Source organism: Motacilla alba, chromosome Z (genome assembly GCF_015832195.1).
Source record: "Motacilla alba alba isolate MOTALB_02 chromosome Z, Motacilla_alba_V1.0_pri, whole genome shotgun sequence".
NCBI lineage: Eukaryota > Metazoa > Chordata > Aves > Passeriformes > Motacillidae > Motacilla > Motacilla alba.
The window spans coordinates 20749860-20774223 of record NC_052046.1 but is presented as its reverse complement, the minus strand read 5'-3'; the positions used below and the strand labels follow the sequence as shown (position 1 = coordinate 20774223).

The window sequence follows — 24364 nt, the reverse complement described above, 5'->3', positions numbered from 1 at the left end:
CTTCACAGTCTGTCCTTTCAATAGAATAGACTGTCCCAGTTTAGAATAGACTGTCCCAGTTCTCTGTGCGAGCCACTGAGTTTACAGAAAAGGCTGAGCAGAACCTGTTACAATGCCTGCCCATGGACAGGTCATGTGACTCAGGTACACCTGTCTGCATCTGAGCAGACACTCAGGTCGTGCACTGTGGCGTTTCCATGCGGACATTGCATACAATGGTTTGCTGCAGGAGCAGGAACTATGGAATGTTAACAAAAAAACTCATATCAATGTTAGAAATAGCTGTTTTAATGAAGTGGATGTACCCAGACGCACCCACCAAAGCGGCAACTGCTCACGCAAGTACAGGATGAAGACGAAGAAGGGCGGAACTGTCTCCCCGGGCGTCCCGGTGCAGCCAGCATCCCTGCACGCCCCGGGCGCTCCCCCCGCTCGCCGACGCAGGATGGCGCTCTCCGTATGAGCAATTAACCCGGGGGGAGCAGGTTGGAGATGCATTTCCAGAATAAAGCGTTTCTTTCTGAATGCCCCTATTCCCAAGGACCATTGATTTCATAGCTCCGATTTTCAATGCAGTGATACATTCTACTACTCCCCTAACCATTGTTACATTAATTTGCCCGGCGACGGTAAAAGGATCTCTCAAGTAAGTGTTCACTGTGTTGTTTCAGAATGAATAGTGACAAAGATGACTAACTATTTAGGACGTTGTGCTTATTTTGTTAGAGCTGCAATTGAAAGCATTTTCACATACTTGTGTACAAAATGTAATTTACGTATAGTATTGCTTCACATTCAAATGTAATTGTGTAGAGTTTATTTGAAACGATGAATGTCAGCCACGGCTCTGATTTCACCATCTCACAGGGCATAAAGCCAGCCCCTGCTGACCATCAGACTCCTGCTGACTGTTTGACTTTGCAGCCCGATCCTGCTGTTTCGATGCTCGGAGAAGTCCCGGAGTAGCTGTGCTCTTGGACCTTTTTCTCTGCAATCATTTCACAGTCCAGCCAGATATTAGAGATTCACCAGAAGTTGCAATACACCTACTACCTCCGGCTGGGGAGGAAAATCCGCACTCGCACCAATTGGGAAATACAGTTAGCAGAAGCTTGAAACCTTAGAACCTAGGTTTAGGAAGGATATTTTCTTTCCCCGTTTTTCTCTTTTTTCGGCAATCGGAAATTAACTTGGTGGTTAGAGGGCGAGTGGGAGTTCCAGCCCACTCTCCCCGTCTGACCCTGTCGCCGGCAGCGCTGGCTGCCCGGAGCAGGGGCGGTTCGCAGGCCGCCAGCTGCCCGCTCCCATGCCACCGTCCTGCCCCGCCAGGCGGGGAGGCGATGCCGCGGCCCCGGCCCCGGCCCCGGCCCCGGCCCCCGCCGCAAATGAAACTGAAAGCGCTGCGCGAGCAGGGCCGGGACCCCCGGCCTCGGCGCGATGCTGGCCCGGCTGCCGCTGGCCGCGCGGGCTTCAGACACCACCCCGCCTCCGCTGGAAACGGTGTTTCAGAGGTTTCCTCTTATTAACATCTGTAACGGGGCGCGGGACGAGCAGCGCGACCGCAGCACGGGGTCGCCCCAGCTCGCCGCCCACCGGCAGCGCCCGTGCCCGGCGCCTGCCGCCGGCACCCCGCGGCTGCGGCTGCGGCTGCGGCTCCGCCGGGCGGGCCGGGCCGGGCTCCCCTCAGGCGGCTCCGGGCGAGGGTCCCGCCGCCCCTCCCGCTCCCGCGCCCCCGGCTGCGCCCCTGCCCCCCCGCCGCCACGTGACGGGCGCGCATGCGCGGCGGTCAGGGGCACATCTGCAGGCTGACGTCAGCGGGCCCCGCGCCGTCCCCCGGGCGAGGCTGCCAAGGCTCCCCCGCTGCCGCCGCGCTCGGCTTGGCCCGGCGCCGGCAGCCAGAGGAGGTCTGGGGCTACTTCAACCAAACTTTTCTGAGTCCTTCCTGCTCTGCCTGCCTCCCCTCTGCTCCCCCTCTCTTTCCCCCCTTTCTGTCTCCCGGTCCCCCCCCCCCCCCCCCCCCCCAACTCAGATGATATTCACATGGTATTTTGCACAGAGGAGGCTGCTCAAGAGGAGGGCACCCACCCCCACCCCAATATAAGCCTGTTTTTCCCTCCTTCCTCCTCTCCCCCCCTTTTTTGTTGGAAAGACAAAATGTGCAGGGTGATAGCTTCGGTGAATTGATGGCATCCTTCCTCCTGCCAAGCCAACCCGTTTTCTAAAAACCCCTTTAGGAAGGCTAGAGAATTTTATTCTGTTGGAGAATAGAACCCTGATGGTTGCTTGCACAGAGGGGAAAAGCAGAGAGGAATACGGGAATCGTCCTGTGCAATCTCTGTTGTTTGAAACTTACTTTATATCAGAAATTGAAGATGAAAACGGTAAGGAAGATTTCACGCTATTCAATGAAAGTTTTTGTTTTTCTTGTGTCCCGAATAATGGTGCGTGCAGGGCTTTGGGGAGCGGGGGGAGATTTATATTGCATTAGGCGAGGTGCATTTGGAGTAATTTCAGAGAGAAAACATTGAGATGGGGGAAGGGGGTGTGAGGATTTTTCAACCGATAAGAGAGGTGATTGATAAAGTACCATCTCGAATAGTGCACTTTTAAAAAGATTTTTTATTCTTTGAATACTAAGTCGTTGGTAGAAGCAGAAAAGGAAAAACAAAACCAAACCAAAAGCAAACAACAGATGAAAACCAAAGCAGCCCCCAAACCCCAGCGACAACCCAGGGCTATTCCGGATTGCTGCTGAGATGAGGACGTCCCGCTCTCGGCCGTGCCGTGTCCGGCGGTGTCCACTGCCGCGGTCAGACAAGTGCACACTTTGTACCGGGGCTTGCAGGGTCGGAGCGGCCGCCGTCCCGCAGCGATGCTGGCGGGGATGTCGGGCTCTCGCTGGGCTCATCAGGAAGATGGAAGCGTGTGGTTTTGATTTACTTCAAGCCGCTTGGGATTTGCAAGACTCTTAACCCCGCGGACTCGTGTTTGTCGGTGTATGTCTGTCTCTGCAGTCGCCCAGGGTTCAAAGGGACTTTGTTTGGTGGGAGGAGGTAAGTGGGCTCTCGCTCCCCGGCGATGTGTGTGAGGATTTTGTCTTCGCAACTTTCTTTCATTGTTGTACAAGAGAGAAGGGAGAGAGAGGGAGAGAGTCAGACTCTTGTTTTTATTTGGGCTGCCGGTGCAACGCGTTTGGGCCAAACGCCAAGTGTCTGGGTCACACGCGTTTTATCCAAATAGATTCAGCGCTGCTGTCTGGAAATGGGCTGCTGAAAGTTAACTTCAGGATCAGCTCCGCCACAGCAACCAGACTCTCCCCTTCAGCCTCTCTAGGGAGGACGGATTTTTTTTTTTTTTTTTTGTTTTTTCCTTCTGAATTTTTTTTGAGGGATGTGTGTCTGGTGACTTCCAATTTTCTTCAGTACCAATGTTTTTAACTCTGTGTGCAGACGTGTACAGATAATGTGCATGTGTGTACGTGTTTAACTGCGACTGTAGCCATGTATTTTCCTAGCCTGTTGACTTTTCGGTTTGGGGGGGGTGGGGGTGGGTGTTGCTTTCTCGGTGGATGCAGTGACAGCTGCCCCCTCGGCACGGCCGGCGGGGAGGCTGGGGGCTGGCGGGGGGGTTCGTACGTTGGCGGCCCCGTCGTACGTCGGGGCCCGCACAGCAGTAATTTTACTCCTCACGCCTCGGCTTCTGGTTAATTCCCGAGGAGGAGGGTTCGATCTTTTCCCTTTGTACGTGTCCCTCTCCCCGCCACTCCCGGGCCCCCTTCTTTTTCACCGAGCTCTTCCCGGCGCGGTCTGCGCGTCGCAGTTCTCGCCTGGGGAAGCTCCCGGGGGCACGGCTTAATCCCCGGCTTTTGAAGCCCTGAGAAGGTTTTTCACGGGCAGCCGCGATACCTGTAATTGAATTTGTGTGATTGATGCCCATTCCCCGGCCCGTTCCCCTCCCGCCGCCCTCCCCATTTCCTTAGCAACCACTCGTAGTGCCGGCCGGGCGCACGGCCGCCCCTGCCCGCGCCTCACCGCGGGCTCCCGCCGCCCGCACGGCCCGGCCGCGGAGGGCGGGAAGGCGGCGGGGGCCGAGCTGCCGGGGCGGAGGCGTGGAGGACAGCCCCCTGGCCCGCCCACCGGGGCGGTGGGTCCCTTTCCCGGTCGTCTCTCTCCTCGACCCCGCCCCGAGGCGTAGCAGCGGTCTGGGCGCTGCGATGCGGCGGTGCCGTGTGTTTTCTGGCGCCGCGGCCGCTAAGGGGAGCGCGCCGGAACCCATCGGTTCTGCGGGGGACGCCCCTGGTGTGTGTGTGGCGGTTGTCCTGGGACATGGGTCTCACATGCTGCCCTGTCGTAAATCTTGAGCTGCCTTCAGGTTAAGTGATGCCTTAGTTGCCCAAGGCACCTTTATTTAGATGGAGGCTCCCATGGTGACTGCTCTGAGCAGTTTGGCTAGTCGCCTCTTCGTAGTCCACTTTATCGCAGAATTATTTAGGTTGAAGAGGACTTCCAAGGTCGTTGAGTCCAACCTATGACCGAGCACTACCCTGTCAGCTAGACCATGGCACTAGACCAGTGCCATCCAGGCTTTCCTTAAACACTTCCAGGGACTGTGAAGTGTTCCAATGTCTAATCACCCTTTCTGTGAAGATATTCTTCCTTATGTCCAACCTAAACTACCCTTGCTGCAACTTGAGGCTATGTTCTCTCCTGTCGTCTGTTGCCTGGGAGACCTCACCTGGCTACACTTTCAGTTGTAAAGAGTGGTAAGGTCATGCCTGAGCCGCCTTTTCTCCAGGCTAAACACGCCCTGCTCCCTCAGCTACCTCGCATAGGACTTGTGCTCCAATTACTGTGACATTTTTGCTCCTCACTGAGTGTCACTGGGTGGGAACCTCATGACACGACTGACAGCGCTGCCGTGGTTATCCGTGCCTTCACAGAAATGCCAGTGCCATGCAGCCTTTTTTCATCATTGGTGTCAGAAAACATCTTGTACTGTTCCTTTCCTGTTTGACAGAGCTCTTAGAGTTAGATGGGATCGGTGGTTTTAGGTGGTGGTTGAGGACACGGAGCCACACCTACGTTAACCAGTGGGTGAATGTGTACCTCACCACAGGATACACCAGAAGTTTCTTGTTGTAAGCTTAGTATTGACCAATTTTTGCATCTTAACAGCAATCTTGAGGCTGCCATGAAAATAGGCTGCCAAAGAAGGTGTAAATACAACAAAAAGGTCATAGAGTCCAGACTTAGATGTTCCTACCAAATGTCAGAGTATTTTATCTTGAAGTTACCTGAGTGCTTTATCATTCACATCCATTACCACTCTTTAATTGGAAGCATTAATATAGCTTATATGGTCAGCTTGTATCCATGGTCAAGCGGGCAATAAATATTTATGAAGAAGGGGTGAAAAATTCTGCTGAAACTTTCAGAAAGCTTGATATGAAAGGAGATTGGTCTCGTGTGAAGCTTGAAATGAGGGAGACCGCTTCAGAGACCTCTGCAAGAATATTAGACGTGAGTGACTGTTTGACACTGTTGACTAACATATGGTTATGGTCCATCATGTGGGCCATTGGTGGGTAAATAATAAATAATGGTACTAAATAATGGGTACTGTTAATTATTAATGTCCAATATTCTGAGCTATCTAGCTCCTTAGGTACTGCAGTTTCAGGAGATCCTAATTTTAAGATAACTTTTTATCAGCCTAACAGTCTGAACATGAGCTCCCTGTTAGGATATTTTGGCTAAGTAGAAGCTGTAAGGCAATATTACCTCTATATATGGTGGTAACAAGCCATTGCTGGACTACAGTTCTCTGTTCTAGTGTCTGCAGATAAAAAGGGATGCTGGCGAATTGGAAGCGAGTCAGAGAAAAACTGTGGAAGTATTCAGTCATCTGGAAACTGGATTATACAGAATGAGATAAACCAAATAGGTTGAGCTGCTTATCAGGAAGTGTCCAGAGATGCTTGTATCAGATTATAACTGTGCACACAAGGAAAAGCAACCAGCTCATTAGCAAACAGGGGTAAAGCAAGATTCAGTGACAAGAATTTGAAACTATACATTTTCAGATTAGAAATAAGGCTCCTTACTTATTCTACTAATGTAGCTGAAAGAGTATAGGGTTAATTATGTATCTTCAAAACTTGAAAAATTCTAAGAAATGTAAATATTAGCTAGGAAACAAAGGTTTTACATTGTAATGCAAACAGAGAGCTTTTTTATTAATGTGCTTTGAGGCCTTGCCACATGTGAATGGCATCATAAAGTCTTTATGCTTCCCCCGGAAAAAAATACTACTGAGCACAAAGTATGTTCACAAAGTATCTTTTAGTCTCTTTGCAAACCTGAATAAATCCTGCATGCTGCCTTGAAATATTTTTAAAAGGTCAGATGAACCTCATTTGCACATTAGTAATTAGATGGGTTTGAAACTGGCTAAGGTGTTATCTAAATATTCATTGTAATGTTGGTAAATAGGATTTGGGTGATGATTTTTTCTTAATATTTTATGTTATAGCTCTTTATAAAACCTTCATAAATAATCCATTAGCTGCAGCTGTATTACCTGTCTGAATGAATGTTGTAAATCATTCCCAGAATTTTAGAAAGGCGGATATATCTGTTGCATGTCTAAGTGACTCAGTATGCTTGTGGAAATTGGTTTTTAAACAAGCTCCCCTTCTTAGGTGTTCTGTTTCTCCATTGTCTGCTTCAGCAGAGTTTGTGCACAGGTGTGCTGAGAGTGTTTAAGTGGACTGATGAGTACCAGCTGACACAACACATAGTTTGGTATTCCATGGTACTGGATTGTTGGTTGACTGCATGGATCTTCCATTTAATCCCTTGCTGCACCTAGAGCTGCGGCTCTAGTAAAAATAGTAAAAAACTATTGTTGCAATAGTGTTGTAAGTGAAAAAAAACCAAACCTGACAACAAATATTTGAAATATTAGAGTGTGTATGATGAATAGCCTTAGATACTGAAATTTGTTCTTTACTATTCTAACATCCAGCATTCCTATGTAAGTGAATCGGAATTCTGCCTGCATAAGCAGAACCCTGGCCCTAGTAATAACAAAATACATGCTTCAGAAAGATCAGATAACAGTACTCTGGATTCCTTTCCAGGTTCTTCCTTTATCTACCAGAATATTGGGATATGTTATTAACAGTTGAAATCTATGAGTATGTAGCATTGATTATAGATGGAACAAGTCTGAGCACAATATTTGAGCTACAAGATATACTAAATAGGCGTAAGAATTCATAAAAATAACATGAAGTTAATGAGTGCATCATAGGCTGTATGGATCTGCTCTTCAAGGTTAATGGTAACTCTTTTTGTGTTTTTTTTTCCCTTTCTGTAAGATTGTGACCTTGGATGTGACCATAAAATTGATACTGAATATTATTTCAAAATATTGTCCTGTGTAATTCACTGTCATGCCTTAATATTTTGCAGCATAGATCTGTTTTAATAGAAAGAATTTGCCTTGACTCATATTCTTCTGTTTTTCAGGAAAAGAAATGGAACAATTTCAGTAACTATACAATCTAACATCTGTCTCATATCTTAAGGAATCTTACAAATACTTGCTTTGAGTTGAGAAAATGACTGCAGCTATAGAAGAAAGTACCTGTCCAGAAAGTGGAACATCCTATAGTTAATTTGAAAGTAGCATAAAATAAATATACCTGTTATGGTGCGATTCTGGAGTGAAGTTAACTCTGTAGCACACAGGTAGCTCTCCAAGGAGGAAGAAAAAAGAACTTTCTGTTTTTTCTAAATTATGGAAATTTTTTGGAAGACGTGGACATGGATTTTGAGCCTAGTCATGGTTTCATCGGAGTTTTTCAGTAACAGCAGGCTTTCATACAGTTCTCAAGGTAGGGGTCTGATCTCTGTAGCTGGAGGAAGCATGTATTTTTGCATTGTATTTGTGTAATATTTTCTAAACCATGTTTATATAATTAATGAGCTCATCTGGGCTCTGCTCTTAGTTTTATCATGATTAATTGTCATACAGATAAAATTTCCTTGTTCTAATTTCTCTATGTCTACTTTTAACTGTAGGAAAGCCTTGCAAATTAAATCTCGTAAAATGTACTTGATAATATTTGAGAACCTTGCCATGATAAAATTAACATGCTTTTAGACTAGGAAGTAAGAATCTAATCTTGTTTTTACAATATAATCCTTTTCATTACTACTGTTTGTATTCTTGCTAGTGGATTTTATAGCTTTTGTCTTTGAATGATAGCACTAGGAAAAATATGCCCTTCTTAAGTTAGCCCCAATTATTTATATATTTTTAGTAAATAGGAAAAGATAGGTATTGAACAACTTTTCTATTTCCAAAGTGATAAGCAAATTAATAGGAAATCAAACACATTTTCTTGACTTACAAAGAAAGAAAATAATGTTTTATTTTATTTTGTAAAATGCTGCATTGTGCACTTACCTGAAGGTGACTTTTACTCATGAGAGTGATGAAATTTACCTAAAAATGGTCTATGTTTATGCTACTACTTGTTGTTTCCTGTTATATTTTCTTCTCTTCTATGCCCACTCCCTGGACTGTCTTACCTTGTGATTGATTACAAAGAGGAATTCCTGTCTTACCTTGAACACTACCAACTAACAATCCCAATAAGGGTTGATCAAAATGGAGCCTTCCTCAGCTTTACTGTGAAAAATCCTAAACCCTCAAGAAGGAGGAGGAGCACAGACCCTTATGACCAAGAACTGGCAGCATCTAAATTATTTTTTAAACTTTCTGCCTATGGCAAGCACTTTCATTTAAACCTGACTCTCAACACAGATTTGGTGTCCAGACATTTTACAGTAGAGTACTGGGGGAAAGATGGACCGCAATGGAAGCATGATTTCTTAGACCACTGTCATTACACAGGATATTTGCAAGACCAACACAGTACAACTAAAGTGGCCTTAAGCAACTGCAATGGTCTGGTAAGTCATTATTACATGTTTTAGTATAATAGGGTGCTTGTCCCTTTTAAATTACAGAAGAAGAATTAAATTGGCATATCTTGCAGTTTTTTGAGTCCCTGTGGGAAGCAAGTAGACAGGAAGGTGCAGAAAACCCCTAAAACCTGATCTAGGTCGTGGGGAAAAGTAGCTGTCAGTTTCTCAAGCTTAATAGAAGTACTGAGACTCAATTCTGTAGTCTTCTGGCAGGCAACCTCTGTAGTGTCTATGCTAGGGTTGCAGGATTATGTGTGTGCTGAGATCTTTACAGTTATAAGAGCCTTCTAAGCTCAAGAGGTAGGGAGGAGGAAACAGTGGATGATCCTCCAGGGTACTGAATCTCTAGATTCAGAGGATGTTGATTGGACTGAACAGCCACTGACTTTGAGTATTTGGGTTTAAAAATTAAGTAAATAAAGAAGAGGAATTGCTTGGTGTAGACATCATCATTGCTGTGAATTCAAAATGTGAAAAGTATTTAGTGAGTAACAGCATCAGAAAGTAATGATACAATTTTTTTACCCGAAAGATTTTGTTTACAAATTGTAAACTTTTGCATTTAGAAGTAGAATTAGAAATTCTTACGTAGTTTATTCTCATCTCTTCTCTTACTGGTGATCTTGTGATCACATGAGAGTAGTACATGCATGGAAAAAGAAATTAGAAAATGAATGCAAAAAAAGTAAAAAAGCAGACTACTGAGTAACAAAATGACAAAATAAAAAGGCATGACTATGAAACATTAAATCAAGAGCCAGTGTTTTCTGTAGTAAAAATATACATATATATTATGGTTTCTCATTCTGGTTTTTATTGTGGTAGGATGCTGATCGATCTTGTTAGGAATAGGCTGATATAACTAATTGCTAAGTTAAAAAAAAAAGAAAATTACACAACTTGCTAAACTAGTTCCCATTTGTCCTTGGGAGCACTATTGAACAATGCCTCTTGAGATGTTACTTTCAAAAAAAAGCCATCTGTTTCAGACCTAGATTAGTTGCATTACACCCAACTACTTGTGATGTGCCTAATACAAGCTAGTTCAACATTTCAAAGTGTTCTTGAAGAAAAATATTTAATGGCGATTTCCAGAGCTAAGTGAACACTTTCAAAGAAATGGAGTTAAAATGATGTTCCATTGAGCGTGGTATTACAGTTTGGTTCATGTAGACTTATAGCAGATAGGTCTGAATTTAATACAATTTTCTGTTTGATTGCAGTTTCCATGTAATAGCGTTCTGGTTTTTTTCTGGTCACAGTTCTGGTCATATTCAGGCTTCAAAACTAGTATACTCCATCTTTGCTTGACTTCTTTTCAGCTAAAAATATAATGGAGACAAAGTCTCTTCTTTCAGGACTCATTTCTTTAAAAGAGGCTGCAAGCTAATTGCTGCATGCTAATTGATACACAGGCTAGTTGGTCCCCTTGGAGACTGCAGTAAGTGCCATGGTGATCCCAGTGCAGTTCCTCTTTGCCCTTGGCTCAGGGAGTGAGCCAAGAGCTCCTGCTCTTGCCATAGCTGACTCTTGTTTTTCTTTCATGTTAGGAAAATAAAGGTGGGATGAAGCACAAAATAGCATGTATTTTCCTGTCGTCTTTCCCCATCTGTTGCTCCTTATGGGACTTCTTTTCTTCTATAAAGTATGGGAGATGTCATGAGGAAGCAGAATCTTGTTTTTTTCCCCTTCTGTGCCCAACACCCTAAGGTGACATTTTGCATGTTTTCCCTTTGCCTTCAGGCTGTCCATTTTGCTGGAGTGAGGCTCCTTGTTGTTCCAGGTGTCAGTATGTTAACTTTGTTTTTGTAAGTTAACTTCTGTGCAGAGTGTTTCCCAGTTAAATCATCATCATCAGTGGCTGTGGTTGTTGTCAGTCCTTATGTGTGTCTTTCAGGTGTTAAGGCAGCCTTAATCTAGTCTTAAAGTTTCCAAATTCTTCATGGTCATGCCTCTTTACTTCGGACTTTACTTATCAGGAGTGCTCTGCATCTCTTAGGAAGATTTGGTCACAAGCATGTGAGGCTTCTGTGTTGCTCCAGAAACATCAGTAGGGTGACATGTGGCTCTATCTCAGGGCCTTGAATACTGCAGAGGGTACAGCAGTAGTCTTGATTTGGTACCATCCTCTACTGTATGGAAACTCTTCCGTGTTGGCAGTGCCTTCCAGAGCACAGTGTATGGGAGTTACCACTCCATTCAGATAAATGCATCAGAGAGTTATTTTAAAATGATGATTCCTACTAATGAATGTTTTGTTATACAGCTGCTGTTTAGAACGTGCATAGTAAAGCAATTGGCAGTGAATATTGAAGACAATATTACTTGTTTTAGAGTTAGCAATAGCTCAGAATGCATTCTACTTAAGGCAGCTGTTGTATTTTCCAGTTTGATTGTTGGTCAGTGAATGACTGCCAATCACAGCCTAATAGTCCTTGATTAACATCTGTATTAAGGCCAGTCATTGTAAGTTTAACTCTTTACCTCTTAAGCAGGTAGTAGGTAATATTTAACAGTGAATGTTGCTCTCAAACAAAATGTATAGAATATATTTACACCGGTTGTCCTGTTAGGTTTCACTGTTGGCAAGTAGCTCAAATTTCTTCCCCTTACTGAATGTCTTGAATTATTCTTACTAGTTATTCAAGAGTGGTTATGTGAGAACATGATTTAAATGACATATGTTGTATGTCTTTGAAGAAGTCTTATATTTGAGATAAATGTGAAGAGGGCTTTCAGTTTCATTATAATAAAAAGTGAGTCAGTTGATTTTCATATCATCCTTCCTTGTTTCAGCCTCTCTATATTTCTCATTACCAAGTCCCTAGAATTACAGGCTGCTACTTACTGAGGTTTCAGTCCAGCAGCTTCCATCTCCTGGGCCCTGATTATGCTATAAGTTGTCTAAAGTTGTGAGTAAAGCTCTATAATCCAGTGAGCATTCATGTGAGGAAGTTGAAGTTCTTGTCAACAAGCTTGCTGGGTTCCAAACTCATGTTTACTATAGTGGATGCTACACTTGTGGTGGATTGCAGTTTGGGTGTATCATGAAAAGAGCCTACAAATGAGCCGCATTTTAGGGACTTCGGATGTTTGGTACAAGGCAGCCAGACTCTAAGGCATTTTCTAAGCTGACTGTTTCATACCGAAGGAAAGAGGAAAAGAAATGGTGGTAGAATAGCTGAAGAGAGAGGAACTTCATCTCGGGGTAATAGAGTTTGACTGACTCTGGGAGGAGCAAATCTCAGAGAAGTTCTGGAGCCTTCAGTAATGGAATCAAGCAAAACTCAAACTTTTTGCATTTTGACTCATCTTTGTCCTCCGCCAGGTGTCAAAGCTCTTAACTGAGTGCTCAAACAAGTTTTGCATGGTAGAAAATTTTGTAATTTTGGGCTGACAAGGTCTGTAGTAGGAACTATTTTGGGGCTACTGTGATCCTAAGTAAATGGTTAATGTAAAACATGCAGTATTTTCATATATGTGAAGTTCATGCATTGCATAATGTTTGTGCTGGACAGCACAGTTATCTCCATCCAAACAGAAATGATAAAGAAGGCACAGGTAGGTGACTGTGGCTTAAGAACATGAGCTTACTTTTTCAGTGGGGAATTATTTTACTGGAAGATTTAATGTTTGCTTCATGTATTCCTTAATACATATATTTATAAATTACTAATATTTTTCTTAAAAGTTCATTTGAAAGCCATTTTTACTCTAAAGAATACATCTACTTTTATAGATCATAATTTACATATACTATGGTATTTTTGACTGTATGTGAAATAATTCTGTATCAGGGTCTTTAGGGCTGTCTTTGATACTCATATGTTTTTCCAGTACATCAGTTTTCAGAAAATTATATACAAGTTTTCCCTATCCTAGTTTTAAGATTTTAAGTTTTTGTTAGATTCCATGATGTGCTGTCTCAGGCCAGATAATTATTTTTTTCATCTTTTCTTCTGAGAGCACAGTGAATTAATGCAATCTTTTTCCTCAGTCATAAAATCATAGTGTATAGCCAGCTGTTGACATACTGAACAACACTGACTCGTTTTCAGAAGTTACCATTACTAGTACTTTATATTAAAAATGGATGAACATAAAGCCTAAAGAGATTCAAGGTGTGGAAAAATTGTGAAACTATAGTGCTATGTGGAAAAGGCAGGTGCTTACTTGCCCCCCAAAATTCAGTTTGTTTTTGCAACTGATGGATGTGCCCCATCTGAAGGAGGTTACTGCCCTGGCTGGACAGCCTGACAGAAAAAGATTTTTTTTCACAAATTCAGGGGAACTCCTTGTGGATTCACAGATTTGTCTGAGCATGTCAAACTGCTGGAACCAGACCTTGTATATGTTAGCATGAGTTGGCAGTCTGTAGTGGGATTGGATAACACAGGACCTCAAACAATCTGTTTTAGATAATAATCTTGGGAATGTTCCTTGTAGTAACATACTTGGTGCATTCAGCTTGTTTCTTATATCCATGGTATTATGTCAAAACCTTTTCTGATCATTCTTATATCTTAATGATATTTCTCATGCTTTGGAGTGGAAGTTTAATTTATGAACTGTTAAAATACAATAGCAGCACTTAAAACAAAAATTAAAATTAATTCATTTTAATGCTTTAAATGGGCATTATTTCAAACTCCTTTTTTCAAATGAAGTTTTGTTTTCCTCAGATAGTGGAGTATAAATCAAAGCTGGTATTTAGAATATTGGTTTGGATATAATAGTATGCTTCCCACTATGTATTAATCAGACATTGCTGAATAAACAAACAATACCAGTATCTCTAACCAAATGAATTTTGAAACTTAAAATATATATGCTGGCCATCACCAAGGTACTTTTTAGTTGCAGTATTTAGAGTGCCTCTTAAAAATCAGTCATTTCACTGTTGAATCACTGTGATTCATCAAGACTAGTTGCATTAATTTAGCAGTGGAAGAACAATTTTGTTTGCAAGCAAAAATACTGTTAGGCTAAAAATGGTCTACCTGTGCCAGGCTTATGTGAAGGGCATATGGGGAGGGTCGCTGTGTTTCCAGTGCTAATTGAATCACTCATCTGACTGCAGCAACTGACCACACATGTTTTCACTTCCTGCTTGTAGATCTTATTTCTAGTTCCTTAACTGAGCATTATTAAAATATCTTTTCTTAAGCACCATAGCATTTGGGCAAATGAGATCAGATTATCAGCTAGGCATTGGAAGAAGTGGTGATGCTGTCTTTACTGTTTTCACTGCTTGTACCTGAAGGAACTGTGACCATTGTTTGCAGATAGTCCTTAATTATTTGCAGAAACAAATATGCAATTTGTATAGAGAATTAGTGCTGCAATTAAGAGTTTATGCTATTTGAATTGACTTAGTTCTGCTGAGATAGTCTTTCCACTTATAATTATCAGTTTCAGCATCTGATATAATTATCTCATTTATGCTTAGACTTGCAAGCATGGCTGGACTTGAGTACAGACAGGAAGGATGTATGCTCTGGAGGAATTTAAGTTAGGACCCACTGTGTCTCAGAGACAGTGCCACTGATTGGATGGTATCTCTGTCTTCTCAGACTTGGCATGAGGCAGACAGCCTGATGGTGCTGGCCAGAACCACTCTGCAGGACTCTCTTCCTGTGGGAACATAATACCAGAGCTTACAATGGCTCAGGATTCACTTGAACCCAGATGTCTGACATGCAGACTGGATGCAGTCCAAACTGTCAAGGTTCTCTCTGAACATCTGGCAAGCCCAGTTACAATTTGTTTTATATTTTCAATACTGTTTAAGCAGCAGTGTACCAGTAAATTATTTTTTCTAGTAAAATCTTCGACTTCAAGTTACAAGAAAGCATTGTAAGAGGAATTTGATACTGGCATCTTCCAGGTGAATTCAGACCCTGATGTTGCTTTCTGAGTTAATAATTGAGTTTGTAACAAAAAATACCACTGAAGAGAAACACTTCATTTTGCATTCACAATTTAAGGAACGAGTAATTGAAAGCTGCAGTCTGTTCATACATATATTTTCACCATTTATAATAGAGTTCTATTTGGAAAACACTTGTTTCTGGTGTATTATATAGGATTTTTTATTTTGTAAGTTTTATATTGTTGTTTCAGAAGTAAAGAACGGTAGGCATTTTATGTACAAAACAGTAGCAGGACAAGAGTTTTGGCCAAGAGTACAAAGACAAGCTCTGATCTTTGAAAACAGCTTTAAGATTTTTAGAGCAGATATGGAGCAAGTGATCTTATGACTGATCATAGAGGTCTTAAAAAAGATTGATGTAGTACTTGTTTCACAGATAAAAGGTGTGGTAGAAATTTGTGATTTATCAAGTCAAGATATGAATGCAGAATTTCCTGCTTCCATGCTTCTGTCTGATGAGTAGCTCTTCCCTGTGTAGAAAGTTTGTACATTCAGAATTTTCTACATATGGGTATCAGAATTTTTTATTTAGTGAACATTGGTGTAGAAGTCTGTCAGGGCTTATTCCCTAATATTTCATTATCTGAAAAGATCCAAAACCTGGATTTTCTGCTGAAGTTCAGTTTTAATTGCTGAAGGTTCAGGACATTTCATAGTTGGTCTGAAATCTCCCCTTTCTTCCATAAACCACTTCCTGTTTGGAAGAGGCTGAGTTCACAAATGTGAAAGTTATGAGGATAGAATATCTACTATTCTGCACTGCAGAAAGGAAAAAAAAAAATCATTTGTTATGGAGAATGAGGTCTAGTGTACAGTCTGCAATAACTCTTTTTTGGTAGATTTATGGCAACAGTTTTTATGGAATAAATGCTTTGTAGACAGTGAAAATTAAATTAATATAAATAATTTGATTTCTGTTAACTAGCTCAGTTTTGGGATTGTATCTGGATGTAAAATAAAAATTATTTCTTTGAATGTGTGTTCTAAAATTTATCCTTCATGATGTTTGTTTTCGATGAAGTATTTGGCTATAAGCATCCAGCAGTGTGGCATCACAGAGGGATATTGGACTTGCTATTAGAGCAAGGCCATTTTGGCTTGGTGTAATTTTTAATGGATATGAATCATGTCATTTCAGAACATCTCTGTGAAGAGATTATTTGTAATATTCTGAGACTATCTCTTTCTTTTTTAAGTACATCTACCAAAAAAAGAGTGAAAGTTCTCCACAAATAGGACGATGGTAGTTTTATTTTTTTCTCACTGTATTGTTTATAGGCACCTACTCAGCTCATACTAAATCAGCAGACAAGAGCTGGCTCGTGGTCTGTTTTATGTGTTAGCTTCTAGTGGATTTCTTCTGTGGATTTCTTCACAGGGAATTTTAAAGTTTTTTAAATTTAAGATTTGTGATAGTAGTTCCATGTTGTCTCTTTTAAGCTTTTGATTTCTTATTTCCTTCTTTAAGCATGGAGTCATTGCTACAGAAGATGATGAGTATTTTATTGAGCCTTTAAGAAATATAACAGAAGATTCTACTAACTATAATTACGAGAATGGTCATCCTCATGTTATATACAAAAAATCTACCATGCACCAGCAGCACCTCTATGATCACAGTCACTGTGGAGTCTCAGGTAAAGAAGAATGAGTGTCATTTCTTTTAAAAAGTGGTAACTTGAGATGTATTTTAAGATCTTGCTTGTTTCACATTTAAGACATAGTGAAGAATGTAGCTATGAGAATCTTCCTTCTGGGTGATGTAATGCCTTGTTGAAAAGTAGTTTTGACTTTTCTTTTTTTTCAGATTCAGATTGAGAATATAGTGTATTTCAAAAACTAAGACAGCAGGAGTAAGTCTTGTTTTATGCCTATATTATGTACAGTGGTAGAAATGAGCACAGGCTTCCTCAAAATGTGTATAAATGTACTTTATTTCCCAACAGGAAAACAGGCTTGAATGACTACATATTACGGCTCAGTGTTTAGTATGTGTTCAATCTCATTTGAAGAAACTTGGTGTGCAATAAATATGTCAGCATTATGATTATCAATACATTTGGAACTGAGTCCATGTCTTCCTTGTTTGTGGAGGTTTATAGTGTTTTGGTACTGGTTTTTGGTCCAGTTGCTTGACATTATTCCATTATAATCATGTATGTGATTAACCTGTGCCGTATGGGCAGGATTGTATAGTTTTGATGGAGAGATATTTTCTTTGTAAAGTAGTTATAACCTCTACAGATATACGTTTCAAGTACTCTGAAATAACCCTTGATTAAACTGGTTAACTTCTTGAAGACAGCATGGAGTAAATCTGACAAGTTCTTTGAGAGCACAAAAGTAATGTTTTAACATGCTAGAAAAATGTTTTAACCTCGTCAGTTGTTTATATTTCAGTAATAGCTTATTCCAAAAAATTCCATCCTAGGCAGTTGTATTCCATGAGATTCAGTGCATGGGGCAGACTGACAATAACTAATCTTAAAATAAAAAAATATAATTTTTCATCGATGTAATTTATTTTAGCTTCTTTTGGAGTTTATAATGTTTAGTGGTACCAGCTGTCTAAGCTTACAGTACAGATTGTCTGCAAGATCCCATTCTTGGGAGATAGCTTTTTCTTGAGTGTTTCAGTTAATTGTGTTTATGGAATGTCAGACTTCATGTATGTAACTTCTGTTTTAGTTTGAGAGCATTATTCAATACACATGCTTATAATATTGCAAAACAAATCTCTTAAATGTTACTGCCTGCTAACTGATTTAATAACAAGAGTACTAGTGTATGTTCATTTTGCTGGGAGAGCTGTCACTTAAGCTGCTTGAAATAAGTGGAAGTTTTTGAAATGTAGGGAGATGTAATTTTTGCCATTATTATATCCCTGCAAAAAGAAAGGATATCAGCCTCCGTTGGATCTTGTCTTATAGAGTAATGCTTAGAAGTCATTCTGCTCCAAGCCATGAAGCAGAGGCAGCTACTTTTGTCAGGTTGTGTTCAGTTATTCTCGTGGTATCTGTTACATGGATCACCGGTTGATCAGAGCTATACATCTTGCATGCATTTTTTGTAAAACATGGTATAATATTTAGCATTTATTACTTAGTATAACTGATGGTACCTTTTTTCTTGGAAGCTCCTGTGCATTCCCTGAGCTTTCATAGCCTGAAGTCCTTAATTATTGAAGTACTAAAGCACTGCTTTTTACAAGCCTGAGAATATTATCATGCTCATTCATCTCAATTTCATCTTTTCCTGTTGTTCTGTATACTATTCCCACTCCATTAAAATGTCTAAAAAAATTCACTCTCTGCCAAGACTGCAAGGTCTTGCTTTTCCAGATGACATTCTGTTTTACCCTCATGGGTACCAAAGCCTTTTTCTTTTGAAAGGTCATTTTCTGACCGTTGTTGCAGCTTTATCCTAAAGGGAAATGGCATACAAAGCATTCTGAAATATCTAAAAAAATAATAGCTAAAAATAAAGTCAAATAATTATTTTCAGTTTTGCAGCTTTCCACACATAAGGATTAAAGCCAGGTATTCAGTGATGTTTAGGGAATTTGACTAGTTTTGGAAGTTTTGAACAGTCCAGTTTGGTGTTTTAAAATGCAAACATCACAAAGCTGTAAGTACCTTTTGGCAGTATATGATTTATTTTGTCTGGAGACTGATTTTAACTTTACCTTCAGAACAGTTTTCCTAGCATTCTATGCTGGGAGGAATCTGCTTGAGAAACTATGCCACTATTCATTGTTTGTCAAGTTTCCCCTACTGTAACCTAGTTTATTTTGTTCCTCTTCTCCATCAGGGAAATAGTCAGGATTTTGAGGTGTTGGGAAAGACAAGGGGAGTGTAGTTTCTGACCTTTCTGAGAAAAATTACAATAATAGTATAGAAGGTGGAGTACAGAATTTGGTGAAAGCATGATCAGAATTGACTGGGATCAGTAACTGATGGGCTATTTCATAATCAATGGTAGAATTATGGTAGCTAATACAAAAGGAGAATTGGAGAGGCATGGAGAATCAGATGAGAGCACAGGATGCATTTTCATAATTTAAATTAGATTTTAAGCATTTAAACATAAAAATGTTCAAAATATAAAATGTTGAATTTGTGTTTCATGTATGTATTGTCACCAGTTAATTATGTTTTATTAAATACAGCTGAAATCACTAAGGCCTTGGTAAGAAGTTTTCCACTGCCAAATTCCAGTTGCTTCAATGTGGTTTGAAACCACTGGATTATCTTGCAAAATGTTATATTTGTATAGGATTGAGAAACAACAAAAATGGACATATGAAAGCTGCAGAGAGGCAGATTATTTCTGGATAGTTCTACTTTTTTTTTGTTTTATGTAGTGATTTTACTCGTGTCTGACTTTACAGTTGGTATATTCAAAAATATGGAATGAAAGCTTGCTAGAAGCATAAAATAATAGTGCTAAAATATTTAGAAAAAAAAAGCAGAATGTTTTGTTTCTAAATATTTTCATAGTTGTATCTAGCATAACAAGTTTGTTATTACATTTTGAGATATTTTTCTATTTTTGCTTCTTTCTTTCTACCTTGACCACCTCCCAATATCTTGTGATGACTGACTTAGGAAAACTTGAGTACAGTAGTTGTGAACTCCATGTCTACATGGGTTTGGATTTCTTTTCAGTTGCAGTTTAAAACCTAATTTCACACTTCTGCGATAATTATTTTGGGATCAATGATAGTATTTTTCTGTGGTTTTTTTTTTCTTTATTTTTCCATTTATTTCTACCATTTTACTTCCTTTTAATTATGTTCAATGTTAATGGAGTTTAATTTTTTCTTTTTTAACTTATGAATATGGTGAAAGAATGATGTAAGTTGCCACATAACTATTTTCACTAAATAAATCGTACATCTTTATTTATTGATATATTTTAGCATTTATATAATTTTGAGATCAGCTGAAGCCTAAGCTTCTCATCTGATAAGAAAATGAGATATGGTTGTGCTTATGGGTCCTCTGAGATCTTTGTTTGAAAGATAATATGAAGATGATTCCAAAATAATAATTTTTTTTCTCTGAAAGAAAGTTTTATGCTTGAAATCAGTAATTTTTAAATCCTAGAATAGTTTGCATTTTGAGTGAAATTTTTGAATTTATATGGAAGCAGTACTTTCTAAAATACTTCTATCACTCTAAGCGCATCAGAAACTATCAGCATTTGTTATTTGAGAAAGAATGAATTTTAAAAAAATTTAGTACAGTAGCTGTCAGAGAAAATTCCAGACATTTCTAAGACACTGTTTAAGTATGATGAAAATCTTTGAACAATTCAAGCAACATTGAATTTTCTGGAACAGAGGTGAAAAACAGGAGAAAGCTTAGTAGTCATTATAGAATCCAAACCAGGCTTCAATACTTTGTACAGGGTTTTTTTAGAATGAATTATAACCATTGGAGAATGAGGACCATTTTGTTACCGGTGTTTTTATAACTACCAGGTTTACTTAAATTTTTTGACTTTTCTAAAATATGCGCCTTTTAGAGCCAATACTGTAGCCTCAAAAATTATGAAACACTGCAACAGTGGGAATGCTGAAGGTTTGTATTCCTGCTTTTGACCTGAACATAAATTCTTTGTGGTGTAGTTTTTCTGTTTGAAATCAGTGTGCTTAGCTGACTTGCATAAAGCATTGTTTTTTTATGGGAGGTACTGGTTCTATCTCTACTCATCCTTAGCTGACCCTGTTTTAGTAGAAGTAATGATGTAAGAAAATTCCTCATTTGAGCAGTCCTGTTTGGACAGCTCTAAATATATCTATTAATGTTCTTGTTCTCATCTGTAAATACCAAGAATAACTTAGGTATTTTGAAATCCTACTTAGATAAAACCTGACTAACAATATACTTTGCTAAACTTCAGCTTGAGACCTTCGCTGGCTGTTGTGGAAAAGGGATATATGATGCACACTAAAAAAGCCAAAAAATTGAATCCATCCTTCCCTTCCTTTGTAGGGAAGGATGGATTAAATTTTGGTCTGAGGACAGGAATTAGAATTCAAAGCCATCTTGTAATGTTTGTTTTGCTGATAATTACAGCTCTTTGGATTTTTAATAATTTATCTCTTGCACATAAGAAATATTTTTCTATATATTTACCTGAAAAAAAACCAAGAATCAACATACTTGTGTTGAAATAACTATGGCAGTTATCCCCTGTCAGACCATTTAAAACTTTCTATTACAGTTAATTCACAAGGTAGATAAAATACAATCTGATAAGTTTCTGAAGAGAAAATTTATTCATTTTAGGCATGCAAGCCTGAAGATTACAGGCTTTTGTAGAAGAGGAAAAACTTTTTAGTGTTTTATGAGCATGTTTAATCCTTAGTAAATTTTGAGAACTTTTACATTAATTTTCAATTTTTGGTTTCTAGTATTTTTTTCCAGAGGATACAGCTGTCTTGTTCTAAAAATTCTTTTCTTGTGGTTAGTTATAACTAATCTTTAACAGAAACATGAATGTACAAAATCAGATATATTGAGAGAGGATTTTTGCTTTATCATCCTAGTTCAAATTTAAGGAGAGTTGAGATTATTGGTGCTCAAAGTTGCCTTTCCATTATATAAATTAGTTTAAAATAATTTAGAAAACAAAGAAATTTAATTTTTTCTAGCAAAGACTTCTTTGCTAGAAACTTGGAGATGTCAATCTCAACATAAACCAGCTGCATTTGAATGAGTTTTACTAGTGACTACCTCTCAAGTATTTAATTGTTTTGGTTCCTAGAAGACATCACAAGAAGCGGCAAACCTTGGTGGATGAATGATGCATCTGCTTTCCCAGCTTCACTTCCAGTCAATGGCACACTAAGTAGTCATAGTCGACAGAAGAGATCTGTAAGCCTTGAACGGTTTGTGGAAACACTGGTAGTAGCAGACAAAATGATGGTGGGATACCATGGTCGCAAAGACATTGAACACTACATTTTGAGTGTAATGAATATTGTAAGTTTCATCCTTCTCTGTGTTCGTATCAATACCTATGCACTGAAATGATAACGGACCTGTCGAGTGTTTACTTATTGCCATGAACGATGCTTTAATATAAGTACTAGCTTGCAGAAAAGAATAATTTAAATACTGGAAATTTTAGCATTTTGGGAAAATGTCAAGAAGTATGTTGTGATCACTTTTAAATTGTTTTTAATTTTGAATTCAAATAATTACATTCAGATTATGTAGTTCTGCTTACATTGACATTCTAAATGCTCATTGTGCTGGATGAATTGTAAAACAAGGCATTAACAGTTTCAACTGAAAAGTGTGACTCAAAAAGGGTTTTTTTTTAACTGAATGGTCATTTTTTGGTCAAAAAATAACTTGTATTTAGGTGATGTACTTTACATTATGGAACTACCTGAGGAAATTTGGTTAATATTTAACCATTTAGGAAGCAAGTAGTGTTTCTTGTCTGACTTTGTGCCTTTTCTTATTTTCTGGAGGTCAGGTTGCCAAACTTTATCGTGATTCCAGTCTAGGAAACGTTGTGAATATTATAGTGACACGCTTGATTGTCCTCACTGAAGATCAGGTAAGAGCTGTTGGGCTAAGCTTTATAACTGTGAAATACAAATTACATTATTGTATAATGTAGAGTTATTTAATTATAGCTTGAAGTGGCTGCCTCTGAGTACAAAACCTATCACGTAATTTTTCACTACTTTAATCAAGATTAAGCAGTTCAAAGGAATATTCCTCGCGTATCATCTCAAAGATATGTATTCTTACTTCATAATAGGTGACTATTATTACACCTTTGGGGATGTCAGTTTTATTTTTAGATTTGTATTTTGATTTTTTTTTCTGTATTGACAAAATGATTTTTAAAGTTGGAGCAGAAAGAATGATGGTTCAGTAATACACAGCTGAACTTGGGGTCAGATTTTACAGAAATAAAATTTGGCAAGAAGATTTTATTCCTAGAAACCACTGCTTCTAATTATAGTCCCATTTTAGTTTTCAAAAAGCTTAACAACTGACCTTAGTAATTTGTTTGGAACATTTCTGGTATGCATGTTGTATTGCAGCCAAACTTGGAGATAAACCACCATGCAGACAAGTCCCTCGATAGCTTCTGTAAGTGGCAGAAATCCATTCTCTCCCACCAAAGTGATGGAAACACCATTCCAGAAAATGGGATTGCCCACCATGATAATGCGGTTCTTATTACTAGGTATGGTCATTATAAGTATTGTGTTTGTTTTATTTCTTGTAGCTTTCTTGTTCTTAGCATATTTATGTCTAGAGGCCAGTTGCAAAATAATATATTTGGTAAGTAACCTTAAAAAGAGGAAAGTTAATACATGGCTTGTCTTAAATATGTCAGATTATTAAAGTTTAGATTAAGAATTTGGAAAAGTATGATCTGCAAATCACTTGCTTCTGCTGTTATTTTCACATAATTGCCAGTACAAAGTATTGCAGTAGAAAAGATGGATCCTATTGAACATTTTATACTTTAATAATTGAAAAGAATTTATAAGATCACAGAGAACAAAACAGAATGAGAAATGTATTGTTAATCACGTAAAGTGTTTTTGTAAGAATTTCAAGCCAGAACTTCAACTAGTGTAGTAGTATTTCTCTGAAAACAGGTTCTTGCAGATTCCAGCAATATGAGACTCTGCTTTGTAGCTGGTTTGATTTATTATGCTTAATTAAGATGAGAACTGACAATTTTAATAGATAGTTTCAAAGCCTGCATTTGTGCCCATTTGTTTGCTTTTGTTTCACTGTTACTCTGATAAATTCAACATAACCTCCACTGTAATCCTGTGATCCTGATAAAGGCATTTGTGTCTGTCCCTTTGCAGTTTGGTGTAGGCAACTGTACTTTAATAGAAGATAAGTCTCACTGTTATTTAAGGATACTATTAATTCTTTTTTGTTTTGTTTAAGTAGCAGCAGGTTCATCCGCTCTTATTTTGATTAGGATCCTTTAATTATGATTTCTACTTTCCAGGACAAATTCTGTACTGCTTTTTATGTAACCTATTTTGGAATCATTGCATTCACTGCATAAAAATTGAAATAGTGATTAAAATTATATCTTTTGTATAATTTTGCATATAATTTGTGGAAGTTAATTTTTTTCTGAGGGAGCTGGTGTTTTTTCTTAGTTTTCTTTTACATAATGAACTAATCTTTTTATTTTTGAGAGAAAACAGAAGCTAGTGAATCACTTGCATGTATTTTTTATTGGTATTTCAGATATAGTTATGTATGATCTTAAATAGTACATAATAAAAATATGAGTGATTAAATGCTAGAGTAACTCTGAAAGCTTTTAGATTTCAAGAAGTGTAAAAAAAAAGATCAAACTCTAATACAAATAAATCAAATGTAATGAAAAATAAAATGGTTGCATTCTAAGGTCTTAATTTTTG

General features: G+C 39.0%; 1 protein-coding gene across 9 annotated transcripts; it reads left to right on the top strand.

Moving 5' to 3' along the window:
• The first annotated feature begins 646 nt into the window (after positions 1-646).
• On the top strand, positions 647-23934 carry LOC119695595 (A disintegrin and metalloproteinase with thrombospondin motifs 6-like). 9 transcript variants are annotated; one of them, XM_038124430.1, is made up of 7 exons: positions 647-2381; positions 7533-7900; positions 8620-8984; positions 16400-16568; positions 21709-21923; positions 22426-22509; positions 23006-23934. In XM_038124430.1, exons 2-7 carry the CDS (start codon positions 7804-7806, stop codon positions 23255-23257), a joined length of 1182 nt encoding a protein of 393 aa, XP_037980358.1. In that variant the 5' UTR covers positions 647-2381; positions 7533-7803; the 3' UTR covers positions 23258-23934. The 9 variants fall into 9 exon arrangements, with proteins under 9 accessions (XP_037980358.1, XP_037980356.1, XP_037980357.1 ...); XM_038124428.1 differs by having other exon boundaries at positions 21706-21923; XM_038124429.1 differs by having other exon boundaries at positions 647-3053; positions 21706-21923.
• Positions 23935-24364: the final 430 nt, after the last annotated feature.

Excerpts from the sequence above, each read along its gene's own strand:
- LOC119695595 (XM_038124428.1), top strand. The coding sequence starts at position 7,804 with ATGGAAATTTTTTGGAAGACGTGGACATGGATTTTGAGCCTAGTCATG. Across the intron at positions 16,569-21,705 it reads CAGTCACTGTGGAGTCTCAG|AAGACATCACAAGAAGCGGC; the intron begins GTAAAGAAGAAT and ends TTTGGTTCCTAG. Across the intron at positions 21,924-22,425 it reads TTTTGAGTGTAATGAATATT|GTTGCCAAACTTTATCGTGA; the intron begins GTAAGTTTCATC and ends TCTGGAGGTCAG.